The 12,632-nt window shown below is 53.5% G+C and overlaps 1 protein-coding gene across 1 annotated transcript in view; it reads left to right on the forward strand.

The window, feature by feature from the left end:
- The first annotated feature begins 3,248 nt into the window (after window positions 1-3,248).
- Window positions 3,249-12,632, forward strand: part of NEURL1B (neuralized E3 ubiquitin protein ligase 1B) — a 40,484-nt gene continuing 31,100 nt past the window's right edge. Inside the window, exon 1 of the mRNA XM_079915355.1 lies at window positions 3,249-3,399. Within this exon, the coding sequence (XP_079771481.1) occupies window positions 3,369-3,399 (31 nt within the window). The 5' untranslated portion in view covers window positions 3,249-3,368. The remainder of the gene's footprint in view (window positions 3,400-12,632) is intronic.

Genomic DNA, 12,632 nt, shown 5'->3' on the forward strand with positions numbered 1-12,632 from the left:
GGATTCCCTGGAGGAAGGGGTCTTCTACCCAGGAGTCTGCAGTGGCCATAACCCCCACCAGCTCAGTGCGTGCCCTTTTTACGAGGTGCACTTGACGGCCTGCCATGCATGGGGCAGGATCTGCTAGGGCATGCCCAGAGGGAGCAATGCCAGGGAGCAGAGCCTGGGCCCTCCCTCTACCCACTGCCATGGGAGACTGTGCCAACACTGCACAGTCAAGAGAGGCAGCCCCACCCAGGGGCCCCTGCAACCCAAGCACGGGTCCTGGTGCCAAGGGAGGGTAGCATTGTCTCCACGGTTTTGGATGTGGCTAAGGGTGGGGGGCAGTGTAGAAGACAAAGCCAGGAGAGGTTATGACTAGAGGCTGCTGTCCTGGCCCAAGGATGCCCCGCATCCTCTGCTTCTGTTTGCACACCTCCTGTGACTGGGAGCTCCCTCTCTCCCAAAGCCACCTGCAGCTTTGCCTTCCTTCTCAAGTGTGGTGCCCAGAACCAAAGCAACTTCTCCCAGAATGGTCTAATCATGCACTGGAGCGGCAAGCTCCTCCTTTGCTCTACAGACCATACTTCTGTTAATGCGTCCCTATTTTATTTGTTTCTCCCCACACATATCACTATTGATGACACCCAAGTCCAGGGCTGCTATCAACGAAAACTCATTCCTTCACAACTCTTTTTTACCCCTTCCTTCTTCCATCCCTCCCTCCCTCCCTTCTTCCATCCTTCTTTCCTTTCTTCTCCCGTTTTAGAGCAATGCCCCTCTGCAGTCAGTTTTTTCAAATGTGTATTGAGCATTTGGGCATGCTACTCCTACTCTGGGCACTGGGGATTCATAAGTGAATATGTCCTGGGTCCTGCCCACAGGAGGCTTCCCATCTGCCAATGGAGAGGACAGAGGGGTAACAGCTAAAGCACCTGCCCTGAGGGTATAATTGACAGAAAAGACAAAGTGCAGAGGGACCTCAGAGGGGTGAGCAACTACCATATATGCCCAAATATTAGGTCACCCAAGTAAAGGTTAAGGGCAATCCCTATTCTCCCAATGAGAAGATGCACAGTAAAGTTGAATCATATAAACTTTAAGGTGTGGAGACGAAATAGTCAAACGGCTATTGTAATATTTATTTCTTTACTGAGAGAGATATATTTTAAATCACTTTTATATAGTTAAATTTTTAATATTTCATTTATTTAATAAAATATTAATTTGGAAAGACTGCTTTTGTCCAATCTAAAATTTCAAGAAACTACTTGGTTCAAACTCTTTACACGTGGCTTTGACACTAGTGTCACCATCAGCTGGTGGGAGGGTGGGGGGAAAGAAGTTTTGGTTTCCCAGAGCACATCTTAATCACAGGGACCAAGATGCTAAAACACAGCCCTTTTGGATCCAAGTGTCAGGTGACCACTGGACACTGTGTCCCCTCTGCAGGTACCATCTGCATTGCATTAGGACAGCTGGGGCTTCATTTGCAGGTGTGCATTTGTGATCTGCACAACGCTGCCACTTATTTGGGTGCTCTGAAAGTGACCTTTAAAAGGCCTGTTTACGACAACCTCCCTTGCCGTCACCCTTTGTGACCCTACCTTTGTGACACTTGCAGTTACAAAATCCTATTTGCACTGCACTGCTTTATATGAGTAAAATTTCCTAGACTCCTTTTATAATAATACTGACCTCTATACGCATCCCAAACTCACGTGGATTGAGGGTATATGGAACTACTGCACCTTTCCCGAACAGGACTTTGTGTTTAAAAAATAAGTGACTGAGAGAGTACCCGTAATATGAGAAATTGTGACTCAAACACAAGCCAACCTTATGTTCAGACGTATATGATAAATCAGGGTGTGGTGGGGAATAGAGAAGGCTGCCCAGAGGTGGAGGCTTTGAGCTGACCTTGAAGGACGAGAACCCTTTTGGGATGGGTCAGGCACTCGAGGCAGAAGGCACCAGAGAAACTGAGCTGGGAGGCTGGGGGCGGGCGGGGGCTTGTTCTCCCGGATACCCATCTTTCAATCACATATCTCCAGGCCAGCTTTGCCCCTTACTGGGAAATTTGGAGCACCTGTTTTCCACTCTCTGCGCCTCAATCTGCCTATCTGTGAAGTGGGGGTAATAACACATTTCATAAGGTCATAAAGGTTACAAGAGCATGGAAAGTAAAGCCGGAAAAAAAAAAAACTGGTTTGGAATTGGGTCTTCTTGGGCAAATCATTTCACCTCCTAAGCCTCAGTGTTCTGATCTGAAAAATGGAGCCCAATGAAGGCAGGGGTTAGCAGGCTTCATGCCCCACTGAGTGTGGTCTGGGTTCCTGCACAGGAGAGGTACCGAGATCTGTGGGGTGAATGAATGAATAAGGAATGCCTGTTACTCCCTCTGCCAGAGACACTGTCTCCAGCTCTTCCCCTGCCGATTCTTTGCTGTGCATCGGATGGAGCTGACACGCCCCCAGGTTCTCCCTGAGCCCCGCAGAGTTACCCCATCAGTCTTGTTTTATTTTCCTCCTGGCTTTGATCATTATATTATGTGATCTTAATTGCTTGCTATTTCTGTCTTCACCACTAGACTAGCATGGCTTGTCTGTATCTACAGTGCCCGGCACAGCCTGTGGCACAGAGGATGTGCTCAATAAATATTTTAATGAATGAGCGAGTGAGTGAATTGATGAATGTATGTTCCCTCCTCCCAACCTTTGGACACTGTCTAGGTTTCTCCTACTTGTAGGCACGAGATCCCACCCCAACCCATCACCCTGGTTGAACTGTTTTCAAGCCCTTTACACTGTCCGAGTTGACCTTGTGCTTGTGTTTCCGTCCCGGACCTCCTCATCCCCCACCCCTACCCCCGCACCTTCAACATCCCGCATAGAAGCTCCGCAGGGCGAGGGCTTGGCCCCCCTGTGGCCCAGCGCCTGGCACACGTAGGCCTTCTTACAGTGTTGCAATTAATGACAGAAAGGCCAGCAGGCTAACGAGTCTGGCATCCTGAGGGCACCTAGCTGCCCAGCGCGCCTTCCTGCTCCGGGCGCGGGAGCCGCGAGGGCGGGAGGCTCGGCCGTTCCCCTCCCGCCTCCCGGTGCAAACTTTCAAAAGATGCTGCGGCCGCGGCCCCGCCCCTCTCCGCGTGGTTGGAGGCAGCGGGAGGCGGGGGCGGAGCCGGCAGGCCCCGGCCGGTGGCTCCGCCTCCTCCTCCCGCCGCTGCTTTCCTCACCGCACCCTCCCCAGCTGCAGCCCGCCGGCTCGCCAGTGCAGCCGCGATGCCCCGGAGCCCGAGCCCGACCCCGGCCCGGGTTCCCGGCCCACCGCGTATTTAGCCTCCGTGCGTCCCGAGCGCGCCACCGCCAACGCCGCGCCCCGACGCAGCTATGGGCAACACTGTGCACAGGACCCTGCCAGGTACGCCGGGGAGCCCCTCCCGGGAGTCGGGCGCTGGGGTTCTTCTCTCCTCGGGGGACCCTCTGGGTGACTTCCGGAGAGCCACCCCACCTACCCTTGGAGCCCTCGGCGGGCGCGGCGGGCTGGAATCTCTGGTGCTTCCCGACTCCCGGCTCAGCGCGCGCGGAGCGGCTGAGCTTTGCGCTCTGGGAGGGCGGGTACCGCGTCCTGGTTACCTTGGGGACCCCGGTGCTCTTTCTCCCGGCTTCGGCCAGATGCGCGAAGGGGCCGTTGGGACGATGCTGCGCGACCCCTTGCCTTTGTTCCAGCCCAAGGGCGCTGATGAAGGAGCCCGGGGCGCTCCAGGGGGGTGAATGGAACCAGGCTCCACAGGGCTTCCGACGGCCAAAAGCCGCCCGATGTGCCGAGACTGCAGCGGCTGAGAGTTGGGGGGGGGTGCTCGCAGGGGTACCTCAGTTACCAGCCGCTCAGCGCCCCCGCGGTACATGCTGCCTTGGTTTGGCCACGTTCCCACGCGCACCCTGGCTGCGCCCCCCTCTGGTGTCTGCTCAGCTGGGAGCTCTCTAGCCCCTTGCAGTCGCCGCTGTCGAGCGCATCGCCCCCTAGTTAACACCGCCCCAGAATTTCCGGAGCCAGAGTAAGGGGATCCAGAGCTGGAAGGAGGTGGGGGTGTGAAGACAGAGAGGCCTTGATAGAAAATACCTGATAATTGTGGGAATAGATCAGCGCTGCTCAAAGGCTTGGAGGCTCAGTGTCTGGCACTTTGCCTACCCCAGCGCGATATGCAAAGAAGCTTCACAGTAAAGGTGTGTATTCCAATTTTATAATGAAGAAATTGAGTTTCAGTGGAGGCGAAATGACACACCCAAGGCCATGTTGCTAGTGGGGAGGGGGTCTGGATTGGGACCTATGTCTGTCTGCCCACCCTCCTCCCTGCCAAGTCTTTAGAATAAATCTTTATTTTGCCTTAAGGCTGGGCATTTGTAGCAGCCTTTAGGCAGAAGGTGAGAGACACATATGTGAGGTTTTAGGAGGAGAGGGAGGTATCACCTCCTCTATGCTCTAACAGTCCCATATAGCTCTCTCCTTCATAATTATATATCAAAAAAATAATTATTTCTTCCTCTGGAAGGGATTAAAATGGACGGAGCTGAGCCCCACATTCCCAAGGCCTGCTTATGGGAGAGGAGCCCCTCCTTCTGCTTTATAAGCCCCTGGGCAGCTTTCAGGCCACTGCACACAGAATTTACCAAATCCTCTGAGAGGTGAAGTCACCAGCAGAGCGTCACCAGTTAATCAGTGGCAGAGATGGGATTCGAATCCAGGTCCTCTTACCTGAGAGTGGCCACGCCTCCTATGGCCAGGGCTATTGACGGCATGGGGATGGGAATGGGTTGGGGAGAACCCGCCACCCAGTCTGGAGGTGTCCAGGAATATTGGTAAATAGAGCAGCAGATGTCCTCCCAGCCACAAAGACATGAGCCCCTTTGTGGGATTTCTTAATTAAGAAATGTTTATGCTGTTCTAGTAGAAAAGCCATTCTGCCACCTGTGGGTCAGCCTTGGGGTAGATGAAGGGACAGAGGCACGCCAGGCGGGCTAAATATAGCTGGATATTTATGTAGTCTCCATCCCACTCGGCCCTCTCTCTGTGGACAGGGCCACCCCGCGCTGGGAGCCTGGGGTTAAGGTCGGTTACTCACGGCAGTAGCTGATCATGGAAAATTCAAGCTCCACTGGTGCTGAAGCTTGCATTGAGTTTGAGGAAGGAGATGGAACTGGCATTCCTGTGCCACATCAGGCTGTAGGTGCCAAAAACATGAAGAAACATTTATTGTTTTCTGACCTGCCCGTAATTAGTTTCTCACACACATTGTGCTGTTTTTTGCACCTCTGTGCTCAGTACGTGATGCTCCCCACACCTGGAATATCCTTTCAGTGTCTAGTCCATCTCTCAAAACCCAGCTCAGTTGTCACCTCCTCCAGGAAGCTTTCCCTGACCACCCACACCTTTGCTCTGCCACCTAAATACCTTCTTGTCTCTGCTTGTTCATCAGACCACTTTGCATTGTCATCACCCGTCTCTACTACTCGCCTTGGGGCTGCCTGAGGACAGAGCCCACGTCTTGATCATCTTGTATCCCTGATTGCCCAGCTCAGAGCCTGGTGCCTGGCGGGAGCCCAAAAATTGGCGGTGGAGCTCACATGTTGCCTGCATCTTAGGCTGAAAGAACACTTGGCTCAGTGTTGCCCTGTAGAAATCCTTGTGCTTTCATTCTCAGGAAAAGGACACATGCGTGGGGTTCCTTCTACGGGACTTGAAATAGAGAGCTGGCATTTGCCGAGCACCTGGATTCCATGCCAGGCTTCCTGCATATGTGGCTTCATTTATATGCCAAGCATGCTTCTCCTTAAGGCTTCCGCACTTGCCAATCCCTCTGCCTGGAACATCCTTACCCCAGATCTCCACATGGTTTCCCCCTGCTTCTTTCACGCGACTCCTGCCATTGCCCCTGCCCCCATCGTCTCCCACTCCCTCTCCCCTGCTTTGTGTTTTTTCTTAGCATGGCTCACCATGTGCCATGCTGTACATGTAGTTAGCTGTTTATCGTCTGTCTCCCCAGGGAGGATTTTGCCTGTTTTATTCACTGGGGTATATTCAGCATCTGGAGCAGTGGCTGGGACATAGGAGATGTTCAGTAAATATTTGCTGAATGAATGAATTTAGTTCTTGCAACAGCTCTGCAAGGTAGGGATTATCATCTCCATTTTACAGATAAGGAAACCAAGTCTCAGAGAGGTAAAATGACGCATCCCATTTCACATGGGCCAACCAGTTGGCACAACCAGGATTGAATCCAGGTTTATTTAGCTCCAAAGTCCTGCAGTCTTCCCCTGACATCCATGGTTCAGATACCATTTATTGGGTGCCCCAGAGCACACCTGGCATGCTATTGTATACAGTAAGGAAATGCCCCCAGAAAAGAATGTCTTTTGTGATCGGTTGAGGGAAAGCCCCTTGGTGGCCCTCACAAAGGGCATCAGCAATTCAGATCAATGGCCCATAAACAAGTGTGCAGGGTTCAGCATGGGAATTTGCACTTGCTATGCTCTTACTGTGTGCATTACCCATTCCCTTTCTAGTTGCAGTTCAGACCTGCAAAATAAGGTGCCATTCTCCTCCATTTTACAGATGAGGAGACTGAGGCACAGAGAGGTTGAGACACCTGCCCCAACTCACACAGTAAGGCAGTGGTAAAGCTGGGCTTAGCAGACCCAGGTCTGTCTTGTTTGTGATACACTACATGGTCCTTTTTTCTGCACTCCTTTAGCCCTAATCTGGGTTTTGCAAAGCAAAGAAAGAAAAGTGTAAACATGCGTGGGGTTGGGGGGAGAGGAGGGCACAATTCCAGCAGGGAGGGGGATGGGAGGAGGAACTCTCCCCCTTCTCCCACCAGCACGTTTCAATCCCTTCCCTCCACACGCCTCTGGGGCTCACCCGTAGTTCTGGTTGGAGAAGAGTCTGAATTCAAACTGTCGGTTGGGTTTAATCATTAAGTCAGTCTATGCTTGACCAAGTCAACGGCCCTTTCTAGTGTTAGTTCAGTGAGTGGTATCCTGGAGCTCTGGAGTGAGGGAAGCGTGTTGACCCTGCTCTGTGCCAAGCCCTGAGTCAAGGGCTTTACCCACATTACCTGTTTCAGATCCTCATAACAACGCTTTAGAGGGGCTATATTTATCCCCATCTTACAGGGAGGCAGATGGAAGCTTGGAGAGGTAAAGGACAAAGGCTCACCGGTATAAGGGGGAGAACCAATCTTCCTAACCTAGATGGTCAGTCTGCAAATGCTACGTCCAGACCGGAAGCATCTGCTCCTACTGGGCCACTCAGGTGCCCTCCCTGTAGAGCCTCTTTCTTTATTTGACCTGAATACGGAACCGTGTGGCTACTGGGCCTACATGGGTCAGATCTGCTGCCCTCTGGCAGTGGGCGGTGATGCTCTGAGGGCCTGGCAGCCACTCTTTTCCCTGGATCTGGACCGTCTCAGCTCTAGGGAGGACAGCAGCCTTTGTCACTCTCACAGCCATCACGGCGGCTGCACGGATGACCCAACCAGGGACGTTCCCCTCTCTCTGCACGGCTCTTCCTCCTTTACCCAGTCACAATGTAAAGTTAGGTTGGGCTTGCCCGTCTCATCTGGCCCCATCTGCCTCTCTCCCACTGGGTCATGAAGAATCACTTTTCTAGCCTCCCAGTTGAGCTAGAGGCCTGAGCCTGAGCCTCTCAAAGTGATAGTGGTTCGTCCAACAGCCCTGAAACCTACCAGGCTGTCAACACATGGTCAGGGGCCCTGACTAGTCAAGGTTCCTTGGTGAGGGCCTGCGAGGATGCTGGGGGCTGGCGTGGGCGTTGGGGGAAAGGATGGAGCAGTCTTATCCATCAGTGGAAGTGAGGAAGAGGAATGGGTCTGTCCAATGTATAGGAAACATGGAGAAGTTGCCTGTGGAGAATCTGGAGCCAGAAGGAACTGGGGCCTCCCTCTGTTTTTACCCTCTTATCCCACCTCTTCTCCCTTCCTTCTCTCTCTCCCCAGGCAGGAAAGGGGGGTAGGGAAGGCTTCCTGGGGGAGGCGACATCTGAAGGAAAGTCCAACTGAATGTCTGCCTCCCCCATTCGAATGTCATCTTTTTCTGCCTCTTCTGTAGCTCAGTTGCACCAAAGCCATCCTGATCTCCGCTTAAGTGCCACGTGCCCAGGCTGGGTGACCCTGGGGTGTGCCCTGCTCTGCGTTTTCCTGACTGTGCACCTTCGTTCACTTATCTGACACCTGTTGGGCATGTGTCGTGTGCCAGCCCTGGGGTTCCGCCCTGAATGGGATGGACAGCCACAGGCAGGCCCCGTGGAGCCGGCCACTGGTGGGAGAGGGACAGAATGCGCTAGTAGAGCAGGTCACGTGACTGGTTATATCACTGCAGAGCGTAAGGTGCTGCTACCCTGTGCCTCAAAGAAGGAGGGGCCGATGTCCGACACCCCGAACAAGGCCTGGCCTTGTTGTCTGTCTACTGTGGGTCGTGCACGACCACCTTTAAAAAAAAAATCCTAATGACATAGAATAGGATAAAAAATAAAATATCGAGTGCCTTCGCGTAGGAAGAGTATTTTGGCCTCAGAAACTTTGGCTTCAGTTGTGCACGTGTGCGTGCACCTGTGCGTGTTGCATGTCACAATGTCAAATGCATTTCTCTCCGTGGGTCACAGTGGTTAAGGGCTATGGTGAGCCCACTCACTGGTCTACAGCAGGAGGAGGTCTGGTGTCCGGGTCTAGACATGCATCTTGGAGTCAGGCTACTTGGGTTCAAATCTCAGCGCGGCCATTTCCCAGTGGAGTGATGTTGGGCAAGGACTCCCCTCTCTGTGCCTCGGTTTCCTCCCTGCAAGTGGGGAGGATTCGTAGCTCCCCGCAGTGGGTGGGAGTGAACATTGAACGGAACAGAGTGGGCGAAGGCTTTGGCACAACGTCCAGGGCAGTCACTGTCATGGTTATTGTTGCCACCATGGACAGGAGAGGCCTCAGGCCTGCCCCTGGGGTCCCTAGGTGGGGCTGGCTGACAAGCGCCCTTCACTTCCTGCCTTGAAAGCTCTGCCCCAGGTGACCACGAGCCCCGAGCTGAGGGCCTGGATTGGGAGTCATCCCTTTTATAGCACTGACAGCAGTTCCCAAGGGTTCCTTGAGCCCTGTCCAAGACACCTCATTTCTGAGGAGAAGAATCTGCCTGGCAGGTTGCATTTGCAGTTTGCATCGGCTCACCAAACTTCCAAATCTAGTGGGAGAGACTAACGAGGACAGGGCACTTTGGTAAGTGGGGGAGGGGAAGCCCAGGGGGCTGTGAGAGCCTAGAGGAGGATGCAGGGAAGGCTTCCTGGAGGAGGTCCTGTCCAGCTGAGACCGGAAAGCAGAGAAGTTAGCCACAAGGGAATGGGAAAGGCTGTTCAAGGCAGAGGGTTAGATGTGCAAAGGCCTGAGGGGAGGGAGAACGGGGCATGTGAAGGGGGAGCTGCAGAGTTCGGGGGTCCCAGTGCAAGTGGTGGTAGCAATATGAGGTCAAAGCGGTGGGTAGAGGTCAGGTCAGAGGAAGAGTGGTTTCTTGCAGGCCGGCCTGCAGTCAGAAGACTTAGCTTTCTCAGATGCCACACTCCCCGCCAGGATGATGTGCTGTGTTTGCTGGGCTGGGCCGCAAAGGCTGCTCAGAACAGGCTGTTTAATCTTCCCCATGGACAAGAAGAGTCAGCTCTGTCCTCTTTTGGACCAAAGGGCTTTCTGTACTTGGTGGTGCTCTATAAGGGCTTAAAATAGAAGCCCAGAAGCCAGGTGTGTGGTGAGAGCTTAAAGCAGAGAGGGAAGAGGAAGGGGCCCAGCGTGCGGTAGGTTGTGAGCGCCCACCTGGGGGGTGTAGCCCAGTGGTCAGAGCTGCAGCACGCCCGCCCCATGCCAGGCCCTTTTTCTGTTTCATCCCCTTTAAACCATCAGGACGAGCCTTCCAGAAGTAGTCTCCCACTTCACAGATGAGGAAACTGAGCTCAGAAGGGTCATGAGACCTGCCTTGGGTCAGGCAGCTAGGAAGTGGCAGAACAGAATTTGATCCCAAGCCTGCCTGACCCCAGAGCCCCTTCCCCCATCACTATGGGGCGCTGCCCCCTGGGGCTTCTTGGGGCTGCTGCCCCTTGGCCTCATCCTGAGCTCCTGAGTCCCCCCTCCCCACAAGCTGTCCTTCCTGCAGGCACACCTTCTTACCTTCTTTGTCCTGGAAAGGTGAATCGCCTCTGTCTCCAGCAGCCAGGATGATGCTGCCCATAGAAAAGGTCCATCCACCAGCCCTGCTCACCTCGCCCCAGGCCTGGAGACTCTAACTAAAAAGGTGGAATCCTGCCCTGGAGGAGAAGGGGTGAACTGGAGCTCTGCACCCCTTCCTCCTGCCTGACTAGGGCTCAGGCTCCTGACGTGTCCGCCTGGTAAAAGCTGGCCCGTGCTCGGCCATCCCCACCCCCCACTGGCAGGTGTCACCATGCACCCACATCCTTTCCCCTGAGCCCGGCTGCTACCCAGAGCTCCAGGCAGCCCCTACCAGTCGGTCAGCAAGGGCCTGGGGCCAGGGTGAGCGCCCCTTGTCACCCTGCACCCAGGCTTTCCTGCAGGCCAGGAGCATCCTGTCCCCCTGGTGTGCTGTCATTGTTAACAGAGTTGGTAATGGCACAGGCTGGGGGCCTCCATCCCTGGGTCTGAGTCTTAGCTCTGCCCCTTATGATCCAGACGAACGACTTGACCTCTCTAAGCTTTGATTCCCTTTTTTGCAGAAAGGAGATAGTGATGTTACGTCTCAGGCCTGCAAAGCCTCTGACAGATAGTGAGTGCTCACAGGGGGCACCTGTTATGATTATGTATTCACTAGACAAACAAGCCCCTGCTCGCTGCTGGGCCTGGTGCTCCCAAGGGAGACAGACACAAAAGAATAATAATAACCACTAGCTTGTATCACTCAGCCAGGCTGTGCCAGACACTGTTCTCAGCAGGTACCTGCATTTAGCCCTCAGGACAAGCCCTGTGAGAGAGCTACTATTTTTAGTCCCATATAACGATTGAGAGAACAGAGAGGGAAAGTAGCTTGCCTAAGGGCACACAGCTTGGATAGTCCAACATGATTCCCACTAGAAGGAAGCAATGTTGATGTGGGATGGATGACTGCCAGGTCAAGACAGGGGGTCAGGTGGGGGGCATTTCACATTTGCCCTGGAAGCCTTCATAGTATTGAGCAGAAACCTGTGAGCATTTAGATCTGTCTGGCAAATTTCTTTTCAGTTGTTCACCTACTTCTGAGGTGGTTTATCTCACATCCCACCTTTAGGCATGGTGGGGTAGGGCCACTCTCCCGGTGGCTTATGGGGACTCCAGCTGACATTCCCAAAGTCTGATGTGTAGATCTCCTTTCAACCCCCTTTCAAGGCAGGCCAGGGGACGACTGATGTCCTGAGAGTTTTCTGGAGAGCAAAGCAAGGGCCACGTCAGCCCCAGAGGAGCAAAGGATCCCCAGCAGCATAGCCTGGGGACCCTTGGGACCTGAGAGCTGCCTGCAGATCCATGAGGCAGGGGAGCAGACTTGATAGGGAAGGGTGCTGTGGACCGAACACAGACATGACCAGACGTGTATGGACATCACATGAGATTTCAGCTCAAAGGAAGAACCTTCTAACTGTGGAAGCTATCTGGAAGTGGAATGAGGGCAGTGGGGGAGAAAGTACCCTTTGCCAGAGTGGCACTGGTGTTTAGCCCAATTGGGACTTGACGTGGACATTGTAGAGGCAACTAGAGCATCAGATCGATCCGGGATGAATTGTCCATTAAGGTGCCTTTTGATCCCGGGGTCTTAATAAGAAGTGCTAGCCAGTGCTCATCTGCTGAACGCGTGGAGGGCCCTTCATAATCTCTCACTTTTCTAATCCCCCTGCCAGTTCTGCATGTTGGGAGGCTTTAGCCCCATTTTACAGATCAGGAAACTGAGGCACAGAAAGATGAAGCCACCTGCCCCCTTCTGGGTCTGTTCCCTCCCCTGTGACCTCCCAGCCTCAGCAATTTTCCACACTTAGCAGCAGGTACTTCTGAGCAGCAGCCATTCTTGGATATCAGTGCCAGCTCGCTCTCCTCCCTTCCCTTTCATTCTCCTTATTACCAGGACTCAGGGCAGCTCAGAGCTGGCCTCTTGTATCACCTCTGGGCAGAGGGGAGAGAGTTCTTTAATGAGTAAACCATCTGGGGATACGGGTGGGGGGGTGGTGTCCGGGGCAGTACTGGCAGTCGGCACAAGGCCCACAGCTATTAACAAGTGTGTTCTGTTTACATCCTCAACATTACCCATTGTTTACATCATAATTATATCCCTCAGGCGCGTGTTTTCTTTCCTTTTCCCCAAGGAGATGCCCACCCCTCTCATAAATTCCGAGAATGCTCAGAATCACCACGTCCCACCTCCCAGTTGGCAGATCAGGACTCTGAGGACAAGAGCCTTGCGAAGGGTCACCCAGAGATTACAGGTGGGGTCTTTGGCTGGAATCCCAGGAGAGATGGTGGAAAGAGCACTGGTTTTGGAGGTAGTCTCATGTTCAAACCTCAGTTCTCCTCTATGTAAGCTAAGTGACCCTGGGCAAGTCACTTCCCCTCTCTGAACCTTCATTTCCCATCT

Source organism: Stenella coeruleoalba (assembly GCF_951394435.1).
Source record: "Stenella coeruleoalba genome assembly, chromosome: 3".
In the NCBI taxonomy this organism is placed as follows: domain Eukaryota; kingdom Metazoa; phylum Chordata; class Mammalia; order Artiodactyla; family Delphinidae; genus Stenella; species Stenella coeruleoalba.